This window comes from Clarias gariepinus, chromosome 2 (assembly GCF_024256425.1).
Source record: "Clarias gariepinus isolate MV-2021 ecotype Netherlands chromosome 2, CGAR_prim_01v2, whole genome shotgun sequence".
NCBI classification, from domain to species: domain Eukaryota; kingdom Metazoa; phylum Chordata; class Actinopteri; order Siluriformes; family Clariidae; genus Clarias; species Clarias gariepinus.
This window is the reverse complement of record NC_071101.1, coordinates 44298794-44321606: the sequence shown is the minus strand read 5'-3', so window position 1 is coordinate 44321606 and position 22813 is coordinate 44298794. Positions and strand designations below refer to the sequence as shown.

At 40.5% G+C, this 22813-nt stretch overlaps 1 protein-coding gene across 1 annotated transcript in view; it reads right to left on the bottom strand.

Annotated features, from left to right (window-relative positions):
- Nucleotides 1–21783, bottom strand: part of LOC128508594 (uncharacterized) — a 31997-nt gene extending 10214 nt beyond the window's left edge. Inside the window, exons 1-2 of the mRNA XM_053479987.1 lie at nucleotides 21652–21783; nucleotides 15876–16175 (exon numbers count right to left, since the gene is read on the bottom strand). Coding sequence (XP_053335962.1) covers nucleotides 15876–16175; nucleotides 21652–21727 — 376 coding nt within the window. The 5' untranslated portion in view covers nucleotides 21728–21783. The remainder of the gene's footprint in view (nucleotides 1–15875; nucleotides 16176–21651) is intronic.
- Nucleotides 21784–22813: the final 1030 nt, after the last annotated feature.

The window sequence follows — 22813 nt, the reverse complement described above, 5'->3', positions numbered from 1 at the left end:
TCAGGTCCTTTTATTCCTGTGTACATGTTTGATTAATCTGCATAACGTTCAAGGTGTAATCAGCATTTACAAACCTTTTTATTAGATAAAGGAAGGAATGAGTGGGTAAGATATGTAATGTTTGGTGTCAATCTCAAGCTGGCTTTATTTCAAGAATGTTGGTGAACATGGGTAATTGGTAGCATGAACAGAGCTCATGCAAAATTACTTTTTATAAAGTATTAAAAACTCCAACTGGATGGGTCACACGTGACAGCCGAAACACCTGGCTAATTTATGCATGGAAGGAGGAACCACGTGAGGTGTGGCTAAGCCCTGCAATCACATCCGATTGGATGAATCACCTGTGGGACGGACTGACCCCCAAGGGACAAAAACCCTCAGAAAGTCCACAGGAAAAGGAGAAGAAGAGAAGTTATCATCACAACTACAACCTACAACATCTTCCAAGCAGCTCGGGCTTCCGCCCTTGCGGGCGCTGCGCCGCCGCTGCTGGCGTCATCCGCTCTTCAAGAACTCTCAACGAGACTTCGTGCCAGAACTCCAAAGTCCAGCTACGAAGGAAACCTCAGGAGAAGTTCCAGAGCGCAGCCATCGGTAACCAGGCAACCAACGCCTCACCGAAGGGCTTTCCCGACTGACGTCATCTCTACAACAGCGCACCAACCAACCAGCAACGACGTGATTCCCTTCGCTGGAGGTGAACCAAAGGATGAGAACGAAACATAACGCAAGTAAACAAACAAAGCTGCATACCTTGCTGAAGTTGGTGCTCGTTTCATAACTAAACCGTAAGATTAAACCCAAGACTCTGCTCTTGTGACTTTCGTTGATCTAGTAACCAGTACTAGAATAACTTCATTCATTTTCGCTTGCCAAATTGTTTGTGTGTATGTGTGTGTGTGTGCACGTGCGTTCAAGTAGTGTAGTTTCATGTATCGTAGATTAGTCAAATAAATTCTCGTTTCTTTATAAAGTACTGTTGTCTTGGTCATGTATTTTAAAGTCTAAACATTTGCCCAGATCGTGTTACCTTGCTCATAAATTGCTAAATACTAGATTTTGTGTTATAGCTGTTGGCCATGTGATAACCAGAACTAGTAAGATACACTAAATTGTGCTAAACGCTGGACGGATAGTCAATATAGTGTACGTTATAAATTTTGATTCAATTAATCAAATTAAACCGAATCGTTAAAGATTCGATACAACTCTGACCCAGAGCTAAAAATTACTTGTTAATGATGACGGATGCGTTGGCATTGTGTTCACATTAAAATGTCTATATTTATTGGTGGACAATGCAACCGTCATTCGTTGTCTTGATTATGTAAACCCTACATATATAATGGTGGAGAATACGGGCAGCTTTTCATTGTCATTATAACGTTAAAACGCTACATATATAATGGTGGAGAATAAAAGCGGGCATTGTTTGGCTTAAAAATTCATAAAACCAAGACCGTTCACTGTATCTCTTCTATTGTCCAGAAATAGATTAGAGGCGGAGAAACAGATTTTTGCGATACTGTATACGTCCTTGTCTCGCGGCACACCACTGAGTGAATGAATGAAATGCAACACGAACTTACTTTCGTGATTGGATGGTTCAAAACCACCTTTAGTATTGTACTTTAACAGCCACTATTTGTCCGACATTTAGTCATGGTTAAAGTAAACTTGTAAAGACGAAGAAATCTCTTTACATTTTAAAACTATAAAGATCGCCTGTTGGAACGAAGAAATCTTCCTTCACCGCGATAAAGATTGATTGGAGCGATGTTCCTCCTATCATCTTTTAAAAGGCCTTCATAGCGAGCGCGAGATGCTTGTCCCATTTTTAAGCTTAGCTATATGTTAAATTAAACTGCAGCTTATAATATTAAACTTGTACTGTAAAGACGAAGAAATCTCTTTACGTTTTTAATATTATCAAAATCGCCTGTTGGAACGAAGAAATCTTCCTTCACCGCGATAAAGATTGATTTGAGCGATGTTCCTCTTATCATCTTTTAAAGGCCTTATATTATCATAAAAACAGCGAAGAAACCCTGTTTTTAATTGTAAGTGTGTAGGCAGCGAAGAAACCCTGCCACGCATCTTTGTGCAGCTAATTTGCGCAAACCCTAAAGTCAAATTAGTGTGTAACAAACAGCGAAGAAACCCTGTTTGTAATTCTTAGTGTGTATGCAGCGAAGAAACCCTGCCACACACACCTTTGTGCAGCTAATTTGTCTCAATGGTGAATCTGCCTGTGCGATGTTCCACTTGCAAATTCACTCAAGTAAAATGTGCGGTTAAAAGCCATGTTTGTTTTTGTGTTTAATGTCGGTATGTTTGTCTGACAAAGGGCTGAGATACGCCGAGATCTCAGCAACATTGTTGTCTTAAATGTAGTAACAACTAAGTTGTGTGCCCCACTCTAACGAGTGGAGTCGAGGTCGTGCAGCTATAAAGAGCTAACTAGTGTTGTTCGGGTTGTTCATTGTTAACTGCGCTGCCATTGTCACTGATCACCCATAACTGTTGAACTAGCACGCTCGTTTAAGTGTACGTAACCATAGCGACGTAACGCATTCCGCCCGCGCTATCTAATACCAGTTGTAAACAAAGTCTAGCATGAGCTACGTCAGTTAGCAAACCTAGCGCGTTTACCATGTAGCCTGTGTGCATGTAGCATCTGTGCTAGTAGAATTTAAGGCTAGCGGTTAGCACATAGCATCTTTTAGTTGTGAATGCACTGTTCGAAAGTTGTTAGTGACCTAACCTCGTTACACTCAACTTTAATTCACACCAGTGGGTCTTTTTCCTTTTTCTCTTCTGACCCCCTCTTTATTACTTTACCTATACGTAATGGATTAAGCAAAATTACTTTCATTGATTTTGATGACATCATGAAATGTTGATCATTGTCTAATTGTTTTAATCTAAAACTTAAATTCAATTTCATAAATTATTACAGATTCGGTGTTCATCGTACACTGTAACTGTAACTACTTATATGATTTTGATGATAAACATCTTTTAAAATTGATCATCGACTATCATTATTAGTTTGAAATTTTTTAAAATTAAGTAATAAATTAGAAGTCGTGTCTCTAATTTAATGATAGATGATCAATGGAGTTAATAACAAATTGCTCCTACCAATTCTAGTGCTAATTAATGCTCAATAATTAGCTATAATTCATAATTTGAAATTCAAATTTGAAAGTTCTCGCATTATCCACCAGGGCTTTTGTCACCCAGTTTTAACTAACTTGGTCAACCCTGTTAAGTGTCCTCACATTAGTAGGAAACCCCACACTTTCTTTTTCTCTTTAACTCAGTTTTTCTCCTGGTTTGACTACTGCTGCTATTCTAGGATTGTACCTGTGAAAGTCACAAAAGCAGAGAACGGTAGAAACGTTACATATTGTTGAAGCGTGAATTCTTAAGTTTAAAAGCTCCCGACTCTCACCGTACCGTCCCTTTTCGTGCTGGGATCCTACCTAGCCAAGGTTAAAGCAGGTCAACTAGGAAACCGTCCATAAAATTTTGAAGACGTGTTTAAAAGTGTTTCAATCTGTGTATGGTTGTCAACCCTAATGCTGAGTTAACCAATACTGTCATTGTTATTGTTTCTTTCGCCTAGAGAAAATCTTAAATAACAATCACATACTGAGAAATCCCCACCTTGAAACCCCTTTTACTTAGGAGCACCCTTCCAAATCAAACTTAATAAAAACAAAAGGGGGAGGGAAAAACAAAATTTGGCATTAAACCTATTCTGCCACAGAAAGGCGCTTTGTTTTTCCTCAGCTTAACATTAGCTCTAACCTTTCCATACAAAAAAAAAGGAACCTCCTCTTATAGCAAAGTAGAAAATTACCATTACTACTCTATCCCTTGCTCTGTGTTGTTCTTTTCTGCATCGGTTCTCTAGCCATGCTAACTGTGTGTTCACTAGCTCTTCCCACAGAAACTCCCAGTTAGTAGCACGCCCACCAGAGGACCACAGTCACAGAGAACCACACTCGGCAGTAGCCCAAACTTACACATCTGTTTGCTGTGTTTGTTGTTTTTTCTATTTTGTTTCTTTCTCTCACATCTGTGTCAGTCGTGGTTCTAGAACCCCATCAAAACATGTCTCGCACCACAGACCTGTCAGTCACTAAAAAGATCTGAAGACATGGCTAAGTGTTGCAACCGACAGCTTCCTACATAAGACTGCCGAAACACTAAAGTACCAGCTAGACGACAACCTAACGAGCCGTATGAGACAAGACCCAAGTCAGTGCTACAGTCCCAATGAACTGTCCAACATCACCGGCTCCTTACGTCACACACTCATTGTCGCCCTCCAGCTGAGCAACAGGCACGCCGTCTATCTACAGCAGGAGCTGGCGTGAGCAACAACGCATCAAGCAACTGAACCTGGAAGCTCAGAAGCAACGGAAAGGGGGTGACGAGGTAGAGCAGGACAAAGTGGAAATCACTGTGCTGCAAGAAATTCTGGCAACTACTACACGTGAAAGTGAGCAAGGCAAGGCAAACTACGCTGATCTCCCCGACAGGCTGCAGTATGCAGAAGAACTACTAGGAAAGGCCACGTCTGAACCCAGGGAAAAAAAATGGCAGAATTAAAGCCCTCAAAACTCACCTGGACAAGCAAGGAACGAGATCAGCTACCTCATGCGACAGCTGGACCATAGCAAAGAAGAGTCCTACAGCGTCACTGAGGAACTCAAGCCCGCCTGTGAATGGTGCCACGATCCGTCAAGGTAACGACGTGCACGCATCTTACCCCTGTTGAGCAGGACCAGGTCCCCTGTTCTTGGACCGATACGTAGTGGAAGAAGTGACGGGCGGGGCGACGCATCCCCCAGCTCCCTCCAAAGAACCCTACCTTATGGCAGAACACCGGGAACCTGCTCCCTCCAGCCACAGAGCATCGCACAGCGTAGACCTTGACCAACTCGCCAGGCACCTTGATAAATTTATGCCACATCTGCCAGGCAGCCAAGATTTCCAGACTTATGTATGAAAAGTGATCTCCATCTAAAAAGAGACTCCACATCACTGACCAAGGTAAACTCTGGCTTTGAACAACATACAGCCCTAAAGTGTGCAGCTACCCAAAGTGTGCAGCTTGCCCAAAGACTGACTACCATCTGCTCCGGGAAGCTCTCATCAAAGAATTAGCTGACCTCAATTCAGAACAATGATTCGACAAAGAAACTTGTCAAAAGTCTAAGCTAATCCAGCCCAAGCCCAAGCCACAAATGAGCTGAAGACATCACCAATGTCAAGACTTTTAAGAACTGATGAGAAGGATGATTAAAGAGTTGTTCCAAACTGAAAAGGGGGGGAAAAACAGACCACTGACACAGATCAACTGTCTTATACCTTTCACCACAGTAACATACTTTGGTCCTTCTAGGAAGGTACATACAGATATTTTATTCACTTTTGTAAACAAACACCTAATCACCCTCCTCTGTCTGCACTGCTAGGCCCAACCTCTGGTAGAGAGGAGTTGCTCCACACATGCGACACTAGTTTAGTTTCCTCAACCTATTTGTGTCCTTGTGGCCCTTTCTCTTTGTGTTTGTCTATTTTTTTATTTTTTTATTTCCCTGTGTTTTCGCTTTCTTTGATCAGGGAATTATCCTAACCAAGCTTGAGTACAGCTGCCAAAAATTAGATTGACTCTTTCTTCCCAAAGTGAAAGTAAAATCATTGTCAGTCAATTTAAACAACCCGATTCGGGATAAAGCCTAGCCAAAAGCACCCCATGTCGTTTTAAGTGTTCGTAACCAGACCATACGAGGTAACTAGGTTATGCACCATGATTCAGTTGGTTATGGAGGCGTTGTTTGTGTCTTGTGTGTGCCTGTTCTCTCTCTCTATGTTTCTACTTCCAGTGCCCGCTGATGTTCGCGAATGGAACTTCACCGAGCAAAAAGGGGGATATGTAGCGAATAACAGGGCTCCCATAGAGAGAACAGTCAATGGATCACATTCCTGAACACCCTCTTCCAGCATGCATGGCACCATCCTGATAACCTTATCTGGTTTGCTATCTTAAGGGGGACGTCTGTAAAACTAAGAAACTTCACAAGGCCAGATGCTTTGAAGTAGACCCCGAAACTGAGGGTGTAAATCGGCGATCCGGTAAACAAAGAAGACAGTTTTACAGCTCCACCCCAAGCTGGGGAGGAAGAGGCCTCATCACACCTGGACAGTCTCTTGACCTCTGGAAGACATGCCTTTCCATGAACAAAGGCATACGGCATGGACACTATTTTAAACATCTTTAAAGTGTGCCAGTAGGGCAAAACGTATTTACATATATTTACTCAGGTCCTTTTATTCCTGTGTACATGTTTGATTAATCTGCATAACGTTCAAGGTGTAATCAGCATTTACAAACCTTTTTATTAGATAAAGGAAGGAATGAGTGGGTAAGATATGTAATGTTTGGTGTCAATCTCAAGCTGGCTTTATTTCAAGAATGTTGGTGAACATGGGTAATTGGTAGCATGAACAGAGCTCATGCAAAATTACTTTTTATAAAGTATTAAAAACTCCAACTGGATGGGTCACACGTGACAGCCGAAACACCTGGCTAATTTATGCATGGAAGGAGGAACCACGTGAGGTGTGGCTAAGCCCTGCAATCACATCCGATTGGATGAATCACCTGTGGGACGGACTGACCCCCAAGGGACAAAAACCCTCAGAAAGTCCACAGGAAAAGGAAGAGAAGTTATCATCACAACTACAACCTACAACATCTTCCAAGCAGCTCGGGCTTCCGCCCTTGCGGGCGCTGCGCCGCCGCTGCTGGCGTCATCCGCTCTTCAAGAACTCTCAACGAGACTTCGTGCCAGAACTCCAAAGTCCAGCTACGAAGGAAACCTCAGGAGAAGTTCCAGAGCGCAGCCATCGGTAACCAGGCAACCAACGCCTCACCGAAGGGCTTTCCCGACTGACGTCATCTCTACAACAGCGCACCAACCAACCAGCAACGACGTGATTCCCTTCGCTGGAGGTGAACCAAAGGATGAGAACGAAACATAACGCAAGTAAACAAACAAAGCTGCATACCTTGCTGAAGTTGGTGCTCGTTTCATAACTAAACCGTAAGATTAAACCCAAGACTCTGCTCTTGTGACTTTCGTTGATCTAGTAACCAGTACTAGAATAACTTCATTCATTTTCGCTTGCCAAATTGTTTGTGTGTATGTGTGTGTGTGTGCACGTGCGTTCAAGTAGTGTAGTTTCATGTATCGTAGATTAGTCAAATAAATTCTCGTTTCTTTATAAAGTACTGTTGTCTTGGTCATGTATTTTAAAGTCTAAACATTTGCCCAGATCGTGTTACCTTGCTCATAAATTGCTAAATACTAGATTTTGTGTTATAGCTGTTGGCCATGTGATAACCAGAACTAGTAAGATACACTAAATTGTGCTAAACGCTGGACGGATAGTCAATATAGTGTACGTTATAAATTTTGATTCAATTAATCAAATTAAACCGAATCGTTAAAGATTCGATACAACTCTGACCCAGAGCTAAAAATTACTTGTTAATGATGACGGATGCGTTGGCATTGTGTTCACATTAAAATGTCTATATTTATTGGTGGACAATGCAACCGTCATTCGTTGTCTTGATTATGTAAACCCTACGTATTAATGATGAAGAATGCCGTAAACTATTCATGGTCATTATTATGTTAAAACTCTACCTATACACAGTATTATGGTGGAGAATGCCGGCAGCTATTTCATTGTCATTATAACGTTAAAACGCTACAATACTGTTCTTGCAAGAACTGTTCCAGAACATCTGACCTTTGTGTCTTTTAAAACTCAAAAAAAGGGTCGACTATTTTCAGTGTTTAGGAGACCTAGTTGTATGTTTTGTTAAATGTTTTGTGGGTTGCATAAAAAATGTATGCTGATATGGGCATATAGGCCTAAATAAACACTAATTTAAACACTTCCAACAGTGCAACACACTGCATTATGGACAAATACTGTCAAACAATTTTGCACTGTGGTGGTGAGAGCACAGCAATGCAACCACGGGGGGGGGGGCACTCCAGTGTCTTCTTGTGCCAGTCCCAAGTCTGGATAAATGCAGAGGGTTGTGTCAGGAAGGGCATCCGACGTAAAACATTTGCCAAATCAATGATGCAAATCAAGAATATAATTCCCATACCGGATCGGTCGTGGCCTGGGTTAACAACGACCGCCACTGGTGCTGTTGACCTACAGGGTGCTGGTGGAAATTGGGCTACTGTTGGTCGAAGAAGGAGAGGAGGAAGGCGTGTTCGTAAGCAGAGAGAGAAGAGGAAAGGCAAGAGTTTAGGAGTGATAGTAGGGACTTTGAATGTTGGGACCATGACAGGGAAGGGAAGAGAGTTAGTTGATATGATGCAGAGAAGAAAGGTGGATATACTGTGTGTACAGGAGACCAGGTGGAAAGGTAGCAAGGCTAGAAGCTTAGGATCAGGGTTCAAATTGTTTTACCATGGTGTGGATAGGAAAAGAAATGGAGTAGGAGTTATCCTAAAAGAGGAGTTTGTAAGGAATGTTCTAGAGGTGAAGAGAGTACCAGATAGGGTGATGAGTCTGAAGCTGGAAATTGAAGGGATAATGTTCAATGTTGTTAGTGGTTATGCCCCACAGATAGGATGTGAGTTAAAAGAGAAGGAGAAATTCTGGAGTGAGTTAGATGAAGTCATGCAGAGCATCCCCAGAGGTGAAAGAGTGGTGATTGGTGCAGACTTCAATGGACATGTTGGGGAAGGGAACAGAGGTGATGAAAATGTGATGGGCAGGTTTGGTCTTCAGGACAGGAATGTAGAAGGACAGATGGTGGTGGACTTTGCAAAGAGGATGGAAATGGCAGTAGTAAATACTTTCTTCCAGAAGAGGCAGGAACATAGGGTGACATATAAGAGTGGAGGCAGAAGCACTCAGGTCGACTACATCTTGTTTCGACGTTGTAACCTGAAAGAGATCAGTGACTGCAAAGTGTTGGTAGGGGAGAGTGTAGCCAGACAACACAGAATGGTGGTGTGTAAAATAACCCTGGTGGTGAGGAAGGCAAAGAGGACAAAGGCAGAGCAGAGGACAAAGTGGTGGAAGCTGAGAAAGGAAGAATGTTGTGAAGTCTTTAGGGAGGAGTTGAGACAGGCTATGGGTGGTCAGGAGGTGCTTTCAGTTGACTGGACAACTACATATAGATGCCAGGAGGGTGATGGGAAGATGGAAGGAGTACTTTAAGGAGTTGATGAATGAGGAAAACGAAAGAGAACAAAGAGTAGAAGAGGTGACTGTTGTGGAACAGGAAGTAGCAAATATTGATAGAAGTGAGGTGAGAAGGGCGTTGAAGAGGATGAAGAGTGGAAAGGCTGTTGGTCCTGATGACATACCTGTGGAGGTATGGAAGTGCTTAGGAGAGGTGGCAGTAGAGTTTTTGACAAGTTTGTTTAACAAGAACTTGGAGAGTGAGAGGATTCCAGAGGAATGGAGGAGAAGTGTATTGGTGCCAATTTTTAAGAACAAGGGAGATGTGCAAAGCTGGGGCAATTATAGAGGTATAAAGCTAATGAGCCAGACAATGAAGCTGTGGGAAAGAGTAGTGGAAGCTAGGTTAAGGGCAGAGGTGAGCATTTGTGAGCAGCAATATGGTTTTATGCCTAGAAAGAGTACATCAGATGCAGTATTTGCTTTGAGGATGCTGGCGGAGAAGTACAGAGAAGGTAACAGGGAGTTGCATTGTGTCTTTTTAGATTTAGAGAAAGCGTATGACAGGGTGCCAAGAGAGGAGCTGTGGTATTGTATGAGGAAGTCTGGAGTGGCAGAGAAGTATGTTAGAGTGGTGCAGGACATGTATAAGGGCTGTAAGACAGTGGTAAGATGTGCTGTAGGTGTGACAGAAGAGTTTAAGGTGGAGGTGGGTCTGCATCAAGGATCGGCTCTAAGCCCCTTTTTGTTTGCTCTGGTGATGGACAGGATGACAGATGAGGTAACACAGGAGTCCCCATGGACTATGATGTTTGCAGATGACATTGTGCTCTGTAGCGAGAGCAGGGAACAGGTGGAGGAAAATTTGGAGAGGTGGAGGTATGCTCTGGAAAGCAGAGGAATGAAGGTTATTCATGTGTGTAAATGAGAGGGACCCAGGAGGATTGGTGAGGCTACAGGAAGCAGAGGTAAAGAAGGTGCAGGATTTTAAGTACTTGGGGTCAACGGCCCAGAGCAACGGAGAGTGTGGAAAGGAGGTGAAGAGGCGAGTACAGGCAGGTTGGAATGGGTGGAGAAAAGTGTCAGGTGTGTTGTGCGATAAAAGAGTATCAGCGAGAATGAAAGGAAAGGTGTACAGGACAGTAGTGAGACCAGCGATGCTCTACGGCTTAGAGACAGTGGCGCTGAAAAAAAGACAGGAGGCAGGGTTGGAGGTAGCAGAGCTGAAGATGTTGAGGTTCTCTTTGGGAGTGACAAGGATGGATAGGATTAAGAAAGAGTTTATCAGAGGGACAACCCACGTTAGATGTTTTGGAGATAAAGTCAGAGAGGCCAGATTGAGGTGGTTTGGGCATGTTCAGAGGAGAGATTGTGAATATATCGGTAGAAGGATGCTGAGGTTGGAACTGCCAGGCAGGAGGTCTAGAGGAAGACCAAAGAGGAGATTTATGGATGCAATGAGAGAGGACATGAAGTTAGTTGGTGTGAGAGAAGAGGATGCAGAGGATAGGGTTAGATGGAGGCAGATGATTCGCTGTGCCGACCCCTGAAAGGGAACAGCCGAAAGACAAAGAAGAAGAAGAAGAAGGTGGTGAGAGCACAGCACACAGTTATAGCTCTGTGGTTTCCTTAATGGAGGTTTCAACTGAGACAAGCACAGATATTTAAAGGCTTGTGACACAGACGTTAACAACAGACAAATCTAGCATTTTATTTAATTTACATGAGTGAAAGAGATTATTGAGTGTCATTTGGAATGTAAATGTCTCTCATCATTTGTAACTTTCATGGTCAAGTGTTAATCCACAGAACACAAACTACACAATGCTCACATGTTCTTTTAAATGAAAACAAATCTTATGAAAGTTTTGCAGGAATTTTACTACAATATAACAGGAGATAGAACATGTCTAGTCTGTTTTTAATCTTGTTTTCCTCTGCAGGACTGAAACTCTGCATGTATTTCACTCTGAACAGATAAACACACTTTTAGTTTAGTGACATGCAACCAAAGAGGCCAACTGCTGCTGGAGGAAGTGACAGTGTGAACACACCAAATGGGTAAGCAGTTTAGTAACATCATCCTCACATTCTGTGAACAGTGTACACACCCCAGTGTTTCAAGCATCTTTAAAATAATTGGCTCTAAATCTTGTAGTATAAGCACATGTACGATGCTGTAAGAACCTCCATGAGTATTTTACTGTAGACCAAAGTTAATACAACAAATATTTAGCTGTAAAATAAATTACCTAAATTTAAATCTGAATACTAAGATGGACATTTAGAGCAAAAAAGAGAGAGAGCAAGAGAGAGTGAGAGAGATGAAGGAAAATTGGAAAAATGAAACACAGCAGCATTTTTAAACTCATTATCTTTTATCTTTTGAGCTCTTTTGTCACTACGCTTTTCTGGCCCAGAGCCTCAGGAGAGCTTAACACGGCCCTGTTCATGAAGACATTTCTCTGCTCTGCCAGCAGAGGTCACTCTCTTACATAAGCCAAAAAATAAACATGTTAAAACTAAGTACAGTGGAACCTTGGATTGTGAGCAAAATTCATTGCGGAATTCGTTTCTGGAAGTGTTCTCGTATATCAAAGCAAATTTTTCCCATAAGGCAAAAACTCAAATTACGTGTTCTACAACCCAAAGTATAATTTATACAAAATATAACGTAGAAATAAAACAAATTAACCATAATTTTACCTTTGAAAAAAGTCAAAATAAATCCAGACAGATAAATGTTTCCTTTAGTGTTTGTGTGCGCACGTGATGTCTATGTGTATGTGTGTATGTGTGTGTGTGTTTGTGAGACGGAATGTCTCCCTCCTCTCTTATTTGAGAGGGGGGAGGACTACTGTGCAGGACAACTTTCACACAAAACACACACACATACTAACAGAAGCACTGTTTTATCAGCAAAATAATTATACTTCAGCATGCATTAACTAATGGAATCAGTGGTGGAAAGTAAAAATAAAAGAAATAACCAGCAATTTAACTTGGAAAATTATCGCGAAAGAGCATAGTGAGTAGGGATGTAACGGTATTGTAAATACCATCGTACCGCAATAACCCAATTTTTTTCGATAATACCATGGTTGCATGACTCGATAAAACAATAGGTCTTCTGAGAAAAGTTTGCTCAGGCGAATGGAGCGAACGGGAAGTAGCGGGAACTACAATTCCCATCTGCCCAGGCGTGGCCATCATCCTTTGCGGACAGTTGTTGCTACAGATCCAGTAATGCGCACATCCGATTTAAAACCCGCTTACTTCGTAATGATTAATTACTCTTTCCATCTCTTTTCCTTCACCGCTAAGAGCTGCACCCGCTATTTCCGCATTACTGGATCTTGTAGTTCCCGCTAACTTCGGTTCGCTCCATTCGCCTGAGCAAACTTTTCTCAGAAGACCTATCGTTTTATTGAGTCATTTCAGTTTCTCTCTGTAAAGAAACGAGAAAGAAAAATAATTCTGTGAGTGAGTGAATGAGGTGAGTGTTCTCAAATACTCATTCAGCACATGGGCCAGCTGCAATAAGTAGGCTCCTATTTTTATTTTTTCTGAGTTTTCAAGAATACTAAATTTAAACTTTATTTTTTTACATGGTTTAGTAATTTTTATTTTATTTTTTTGTCATTAAAATTGAAAAATTTAAGTTCCTGTTTCAAAGTTTACGGATAGATAGCTAATTTGTATGCCATTGATATGTTCAGTGTTCATGTATACTGTTTAATAAACACTTCTGGCACTTTGTTCGAGTCTCTTCATTGGTTTTGTTTTTCCTGTAAATGATTCAATAAGTAATGTACCGTGCCGTTCATGCCGAGGTATTACTGTACCGTGAAGTTTTGATACCGTTACATCCCTAATAGTGAGCATTCCGATAGTGTGTGTGTGTGCGTGTGTGTGTGTGTGTAACGCACGTCATTGGACAGCGTGCCTCTTCCCTCTTTCACTTGCTTTCTCACACACACACTTTGTGAGAAAGCAAGTGAAAGAGGGAGGAGGCACGCTGTCTAATGACGTGCGTTACACACACACTCACATACACATACACACACACACACACACACTAACAAAATCAGTGCAGACTGAGAGAGAGAGAGAGAGAAAATGGATCATTAACCTCTCTAATGAGACTTGCTTTTGCTTTAAGCGCGTATACACATGTGTTATAATAAACATGTGTGCGAAAGGACGACACACACACACACACACATACTAAATAAAAGATGTTTTACAGGCACACACGTGGTCACAGTGTTATAGTAAACAGTACACGCGCGCACGGATGTTGACTATATGAGTGAGAGACACGCACTAAGACCGAGCAGGGGAGACGATTACCCACAAATCTGCAGCGCAAAATGGAGTGTGTAAATCTGCAGTGGTGATCATGTGACACTTGGTGTCAAAACAAGAAGCACATGCGTAAAACATGATACTCCATGGTGCTTGGTACTCGTAAGTCAAGGCACTCTCGTTTTTTAAGTCAAACTAAATAAAAGAATTTTGCTAGCCTTGAGGAACACTCGCAATCCGAGGTTCCACTGTATATATAAAGTTAATACAGAAGATATTTTATATAACATTTATGGAAGGAGTTTACAGAAAAGTCTTTAGGACAGAAGAGTTTGTGAAATAACCTGCTTTTGTGTCACTTTAATTTCAAGATGAAGAAAAAAGTAAATCTGGTTAGGGAATGACTCTTACTGGCTACAATCCACACACACCACATACAATACAACACACACAGGCCTCCACACACTACACACACTGAGACTGGTACAGATTAAGTGTAAATTATGTTCAATCAAATGAATTTATAATCAGTGTTTAAATCATATTAAGGACTATAACTGAGTGGAAAGATCAGAAAAAAAAACTATGTTTATTACACTAGGGGGTGAAATAGTGTGAAATTAAAAGTGATAATTAAATGTGTAGGTGACGATCTGGGGTGCGTTTCCCGTACAACGATGTAGCTCTTTACTTAACCACCGTTGTACAATGCAACGTTGAAGAAAATAACTAACTAGTCACGACTGTTTCCCAACACCATAGTACCTGTGTCGCACTTCCATCGTTAGAACCATGTTGGTTTAATCTGTCGTTCTTCTTCTTCTTCGATACAATGGCGGAGTAGTGCCATAGGCATATATCGCCCCCTACTGTTAAGTGTTTTTTTTTCTCTCTTCGGCTCCCATTCAATGCGCTTTAGCAGTGACGTTACGTAGAAGTGGTGTAATAATGTCACGAACGCAACATTCATTATTTGTACAATAAAACATATATAGGCATACACAGTTTAAATGTGCTCTTTTCGAATAACAAAGTCTATAACTTTTAGTTATATTTCATTAGAACTCATTTTTATTTGGTATTGATACATAAGTACAATTAAAATAAAAAGAAATTATGTGTTTTGAAAATGCTGGGATTGTGTTGTGAACACCTGTTACCTATTTTGCTCAAGATCATTTCCGATATAAGTCCCTTTACATAAAGGCATGTTTTAATGAGAGTTGATGTAAAAAAAAAATGACACGGAAACCAAAATTTACTAAAAAAGAGCTTGCAGTTCTTTTGGAGGAGGTGGGAAACAATCAAATCTTGCTTTTCTCCAAATAAAAAAACACAGTTACAAATTCTAAAAAAAAAAAAAAAAACATGGAATGAAATCACACAAAAAATTAATGCTTCTGGAAATGGGTATGAGAGAAGCCCAGAGGAAGTCAGAAACAAGTGGAGGGACTTTGCAAGTGTGACCAAATAAACAAGTCCAGTGGTGGCCTGAAACCGAACCCCTCCAAAAGCTGCTATGTAATTGTAGTTACTGCAATTCTCTACAACATTGCAGTCAAGGAAAATTTCCCGCTTTTTGATGAGGAAGAGGGGGTCTTTCTGGTGCTGCTGATGAGGATGAGGAAGATGACACTTCTGATATATATATATATATATATATATATATATATATATATATATATATATAATTTGTATTTTTTTAACCTATGAATAGTCCATATTCTACTTCTGAGAGCACAACAAAAAACTCACTTAAAAACTCACCTTTTCTTCGCACAAACGAAACGAAGGCTGTGTTCCAACCGGAACATAAATAATGCTTTCGTAGGGCACTTCGAAGGGAGAATAATTGTAATGGTATCGCTGTTATATCGTTTCAAAGTGAATTTGTAATTAAAATAACCGAAAAATGAATAGCCTAATATCTAAGCACCAAAACATTAAGTTTTCCAAATCGCTCAAAGTGGTTGGGAAAATATTTAGAAACTTATAGTGCGTAGGGTCATGAACTGTGAATGGAACACACCCAGCCGCGGCAGGGAACTATGCTTCTAACCACAGGTCGAAGGCTGTAGTTCCAACCACGTAAGTTTGAGACGCTGTTTGCGAATGTTCGTTTGAACTATGGTTTCGAGAAACACCGAATTGTTGAACTATGTTGGTAACGACGGAACTTGCGACCATAGTTGGCTAACGATGCTTTTGGGAAACGCACCCCTGGTCTGTTATTCTACATTCTCCAGTCGATCTACAACATCAGATTAATCTATCATGAGATTATCACTGAAGTAGCATTGTGTATAAAATGAGTCATTTACCTTTAACAGTGAGTCTGAAGACTCTGTATTCACCACCTCCGACACTACACCTGTAAAATCCATCATCCTCTACAGTCAGGTGTGATATGAGCAGAGAGAGATTTCCTGAAGAGTGATCATTAACCAGCTGAAATCTGTCTTTGTACTGCTCAGGAGATATCTTTACCCATTTATTTGTGTATTTCTCCCATGTGAATGTCCCAGGTGTGGTGAGGTCAGTGCAGGAGCAGGGCAGCAGTACTGTGTCTCCTGTGTATGCAGTGATGGATTTTGTCTCTACGGATTGTTCCAGTGTGCAGCCTGTAGTAAAATGTAAAAAGATAACATGCTATATTAAAAAGATATATTGTAAACACAGTTACAAGTGCAGTGTTTGTTTGTTTGTTTTTTTAAACTGTGCCTTAAAGGTCCACAGATAGTTTACACACATATACTGTAGATGTATCCATTTTAAATGACTGGCCAGGACATGACAGGATCCAAGCCAATTGGTGATGTGTCTCTGCCTGACCCATGCTACCTGTGATGATGCAGTGAATTCAGCCCCGCCCTGTTAACTTCCATATACATTGTGATAAATCATGACTTTGGTCTATGAAAAAATCTGCGCTTGGCTCCTCAGGTTTTTTCCTGTAAATATTGGGGTGAAAGCTTACACAGGATTAACCCTCTGAGGTCCGCGCACGCATATATGCGTTTTAAGGCATCTTCCCCTGATGACGCCAATAAGAACTTAAATTACACTTTCAGTTTTGATTGTACAGACAAGATCTATATATTAATAAAATCTGTAAAGTGTCTACTTTTTTTGTATGCACACGTTAAAAATAAAACTTTAAGCATTAATAAAATAAAGAAAATAAACAGGATGCGCTGTCTGTCGCTTTGGTCTGTGTGAACTGGAGGGAGGAACACGTCATTAAAATTAACTGAAACTCAGCAAATACTCCACAGAAAGACACAAAATACATATCTATAGAAAGCTTGAACTGTCTTCTTTTACATTTACCAATTCAACTCGGAAACAAATAATCAGTTTTTATGTAATCCGTATGAAAGTAAGGAGTGGTACAGATTCTCCTGTATCGGCTCATTACAGCTAATGTGATCCCGCCTCCCTGTGCGCGCGCTGTTCATATGAAAATGAACCTTTCATCAACAGACACACACGAATCCCGGACACTTTGCATTTAATAAACAACACAAAGAGAGTGAGAGAAAACTGATTGGACATTTAAAGCTAAATCAGGAACGAAAGAGACCAAAACATCTATATCTCTTTATGTATAAACTGTGGATTTTATAGGCTGGAGCAGTTTCATATACAGTGGAACCTTGTATTGTGAGTAATGCGGTTTGCGAGTGTTCCGCAAGATGAGCAAAAATTTGTAATAAATTTTGACTTGGAAAACAAACAAGTCTTGGTTTACGAGTACTGATTATCATTTAGGACCCAGGCTCTTCTTGTTTTACCGCCGAGTGTCACATGATCACAAAGTTTTTTCTCTCTTTTGTACTGTGGAATTTTGGGTAATCGTCTCCCGTGCTCGGTCTTAGTGCGTGTCTCTTACTGGTATAATCAACATCCGTGCACGTGTGTACTGTTTACTATAACACTGTGACCACATGTGTGTGTGCATGTAAAACATGTTTTATTTTGTGTTTGTATGCGTGTGTGTACAGCGCGCATGTACTGTCTATTATAACACGCACAAAACGCATTTTGCTCGCAATCCAAGGTTCCACTGTTTTAGCTTTATTACAAGCTGCAAGGTGGACAAGGTATTAAATTCATGTGATGACCAGCAGAGGTAACTTTCATTGAAGTGGACACAGAAATGTTGAGACTTTTGTTTTTCTTATGCTATTCTCTTTTTCTTTTTCCTTACTTCCCCTTAATTAAATTTCCTTTTCCTTGCTAATTAAGCTTCACTTGTGCATTTGTGTGGTGGTTGGTTGGTTGGTCGCGGGCTGGTGGCGCGTTGTGAAGGATCTAGCAGATGTGGTTCTGGGGAATTAATGTTCGTTATCTGGCTTTGGGATGGGGTGTGGGGTTGTGGACTGGTCTCTATGGCTGACGTTACAGTGTGGATGCTGGTGCCAGATGTATCAGTGTTTCAGGAGCTGCAGCCTGATGTGGTCTTCCACTGTTGTGAACCAGCCACCTCAATTTGGGTGTGTTGTGCATTATACACCCCTTAGCAGTCTGGTCATTCTGATGTAAGCCGTCAAATGGTATTGTTGGCTGCAGACTCAACACTTACAGGGAATGTCTAGGATCCAGGCAGAATAGGGTTTTCTGGGATATCTGTCTGACCTGTCTGTTGCTGGAGATTGCGCCATGGGTGGGTTCACGTTTGTTGCCATTGCACTTCTCGTTCTAAAGTTTAAAAGAGACAATATCTGAGCTCTATCCCGTGTCCATATAGTGCTGCCTTGTGATTGTCTGCCTGAATGGCTATGTAGGTACACCCCATTTCCTCTGTCTGTATGACTTTCTATTCATGTATACAACACCTTTTTATTGCGTGTTCTTTCCTGACCTGTATTTCCTTTTAGCTTGAGGTGCTGTAAATTGTTGAGTCTGATAATTCTAAATGAACTTCTCCTCTTCAGCAGAGGTAAGTTTTGGTCATGCCTTTCTATGATGGTCTTCATGAGAGCCAGTTTCATCATGATGCTTGATGAGTTTTGAAAAATGCACTTGACACAATGATGTTCTTGCAAGAACTGTTCCAGAACAGCTGACCTTTGTGTTTTTAAAACTCAAAAATGGGGTGATTTCTGCTGAGGTTGAAACTATTCCACAGTGTTCAGGAGACGTAGGTGCATGTTTTGCTAAATGTTTTGTGGGGTGCATGCAAAATTGGCTGGGATATGGACATATAGGACTAAATCTGAAAAAAAATGAAGTTCTGTCTTCACTGGACAATCCAATGTTTGACTTAAAAGTGTTTTAGCTAAAATAAGTGCAATAATCAAAATTATAGTAAGGGAAACTTGAGGATAAATAAACACTAATTTAAACACTTCCAACAGTGCAACACACTGCATTATGGACAAAAACTGTCAAACAATTTTGCACTGTGGTGGTGAGAGCACAGCACACAGTTTTAGCTCTGTGGTTTCCTCAAAGGACGTTTCAACTGAGACAAGCAAAAATATTTAGAGGCTTGTGACACAGGCGATAACAGGAAAAATAATCTAAAATTATATTTAATTTACCCAAACGAAAGAGATTATTGAATGTTGTCTGTAAATGTAAAGAGATCTCAACATTTGTCACACTCATGGTCAAGTGTTAAATCATGGAAAACAAACTACACAATGCTCACATGTGCCTTTAACTGAGAACAAACTTTTTTTGCATGTCAACTGATATTTATAAGAAGATGAATTTAACATTCATGATGAATTTAACTGTAAAAAAAAGTCTAATCCAAAGATCTTAAATCTACAACATGTTTAGTCTGTTTTTATCTTGTGTTCCTCTGCAGCACTGAAACTCTGCATGTATTTCACTCTGAACAGATAAACACACTTCTGCTTTAGTGACACGCAACCAAAGGGACCAACTGCTGCTGGAGGAAGTGACAGTGTGAACACAGCACATGGGTAAGCAGTTTAGTGACATCATCCCCACATTCTGTGAACAGTGTACACACCGCAGTGTTTCAAGCATCTTTAAAATGATTGGCTCTAAATCTTGTAGTATAAGCACATGTATGACGCTATAAGAACCTCAATGAGTAACAGCCAATGAGAGAGCAAGAGGAAACTGTAGGGGAACGAGGCAGGAACAACCAGAACACCAATCATGATGAAGGAGACTCAGCGTTCTACATGAACCCAGGACATAGACGGGAATTAATAAAGCTCTGGTAAAAAGTTCATATTTAATGAATGTTAAACAGATTTTTTAAAAGTAGTAAAAAACCAAATTTACTAGATTTTTAAAAAGTAGTAATAATAACTGCCTTATGTTTACATTTACAGTGGTGTGAAAAACTATTTGCCCCCTTCCTGATTTCTTATTCTTTTGCATGTTTGTCACACTTAAATGTTTCTGCTCAGCAAAAACCGTTAACTATTAGTCAAAGATAACATAATTGAACACAAAATGCAGTTTTTAAATGAAGGTTTACGTTATTAAGGGAGAAAAAAAACTCCAAATCTACATGGCCCTGTGTGAAAAAGTGATTGCCCCCCTTGTTAAAAGATAACTTAACTGTGGTTTATCACACCTGAGTTCAATTTCTGTGGTCAACCCCAGGCCTGATTACTGCCACACCTGTTTCAATCAAGAAATCACTTAAATAGGAGCTACCTGACACAGAGAAGTAGACCAAAAGCACCTCAAAAGCTAGACATCATGCCAAGACCCAAAGAAATTCAGGAACAAATGAGAAAAAAAGTAATTGAGATCTATCAGTCTGGTAAAGGTTATAAAGCCATTTCTAAAGCTTTGGGACTCCAGCGAACCACAGTGAGAGCCATTGTCCACAAATGGCAAAAACATGGAACAGTGGTGAACCTTCCCAGGAGTGGCCGGCCGATCAAAATTACCCCATGAGCGCAGAGACAACTCATCCGAGAGGCCACAAAAGACCACAGGACAACATCTAAAGAACTGCAGGCCTCACTTGCCTCAATTAAGGTCGGTGTTCACGACTCCACCATAAGAAAGAGACTGGGCAAAAATGGCCTGCATGGCAGATTTCCAAGGCGCAAACCACTTTTAAGCAAAAAGAACATTAAGGCTCGTCTCAATTTTGCTAAAAAACATCTCAATGATTACCAAGACATTTGGGAAAATACCTTGTGGACCGACGAGACAAAATTTAAACTTTTTGGAAGGTGCGTGTCCCGTTACATCTGGCGTAAAAGTAACACAGCATTTCAGAAAAAGAACATCATACCAACAGTAAAATTTGGTGGTGGTAGTGTGATGGTCTGGGGTTGTTTTGCTGCTTCAGGACCTGGAAGGCTTGCTGCGATAGATGGAACCATGAATTCTACTGTCTACCAAAAAATCCTGAAGGAGAATGTCCGGCCATCTGTTCGTCAACTCAAGCTGAAGCAATCTTGGGTGCTGCAGCAGGACAATGACCCAAAACACACCAGCAAATCCACCTCTGAATGGCTGAAGAAAAACAAAATGAAGACTTTGGAGTTGCCTAGTCAAGTCCAAGTCCTGACCTGAATACTATTGAGATGTTGTGGCATGACCTTAAAAAGGCGGTTCATGCTAGAAAACCCTCAAATAAAGCTGAATTACAACAATTCTCCAAAAGCGCTGTAAAAGACTCGTTGCAAGTTATCGCAAACGCTTGATTGCAGTTATTGCTGCTAAGGGTGGCCCAACCAGTTATTAGGTTTGGGGGGCAATTACTTTTTCACACAGGGCCATGTAGGTTTGGATTTTTTTTCTCCCTAAATAATAAAAACCATCATTTAAAAACTGCATTTTGTGTTTACTTGTGTTATCTTTGACTAATAGTTAAATGTTTGATGATCAGAAACATTTTGTGTGACAAACATGCAAAAGAATAAGAAATCAGGAAGGGGGCAAATAGTTTTTCACACCACTGTATATTTAGTTTGATGATAAAAAGTAAAAACAACTCAGTTTAATGTGCACGTTACTTTTCCCCAATATGACGTATATAACTGCAAAATCTTTAAAGTGTAAATAAGAAATTATTACCCAAAGTGTTTCCATACATACTGTTTGAAATAGAAAGAGAGAGAGAGAGAGAGAGAGAGAGAGACTCACCTTTAGTAGCATGAAGCTGTATGAGGAGGAGAAGAAAACACACCTGCATTCTTACTAAGGACCCAAACACACACATTAATCCGAAGAGAGAATTAGAGCTAAACACACACTGACCAACTGCTGCACCAAGTCTCATCATAATGAACACACTCTACAGATCACACACTGCACGTTAAGCACTTTACGCTATTCATGCCTTCACAGGAAGTGCAGCCACGGGAAGTACAAAATTAGCAGAACATCACTAACCAGACAGAAGTGAGAAAGACTCTGTCTGTTCTAAAACTTTACCAAGTTTATAGTCCAAAGAATAATAAATTATAAAATCCTATATTGCAAAAAAAAACTTTCAACTATTACTCATTTTAAATTCCACCATAGTACACACAGGTAGTGCAAAGTTAGGAGCACTATTCAAAGCCCCTGCAGAGCCTGGAAGAGGAATGACATCATCAACAGATGCTACAGTATTTGTGCCCTCAGCACTGGAGCCCCCTGCTGTACTCATTGTACACATATGACTGCGTGGCCACTGGCAACACCAGCACCACCATCAAGTTTGCTGACGACACCGTCGTAGTGAGCCTGATCACTGACAACAATAAGACAGCTTACCTCAAGTTTAAGTTCAAGTTTAAGTAGGCTTTACTACTTTATTGTCACTTCAACCATGTACAGTTAGTACACATTGAACAAAACAACGTTCCTCCAGGACCAAGATGCTACATGCAAACATAATTTTACAACATAAATTAACAGTAAAACTAAACTAGCTAACTAAGAGGCCTAGTTAGCTGGCTAGCAGAGACAAGACAGATTGACCTAACACAAATTACAAAATAAATTAACAAAAACTAACTCTCTAGGGAAGACTATCTACAGGGATTTTTTTTTTACAGACAACAGACAAACAAGTGCACGTGCAAATGTGCAAACAAAAGCAACAACAAAGTGACAGTGCGACAAAATACAACATAACATAATATGGTGTTGAGGTGTTAAGGTGAAATGTAGTGAAGAAACTGTAAACATTTCTTAATGTAGCAGCAAAAATTAAGAGTAAAGAAGTTAGTGCAAAAAGTAGTCCAGTAATGAATATTGTGCAAAAGAGCATTTACAGGTTGGTGTATACGATAGTTTGGTGGTGTAGGTCAGTGTGTTT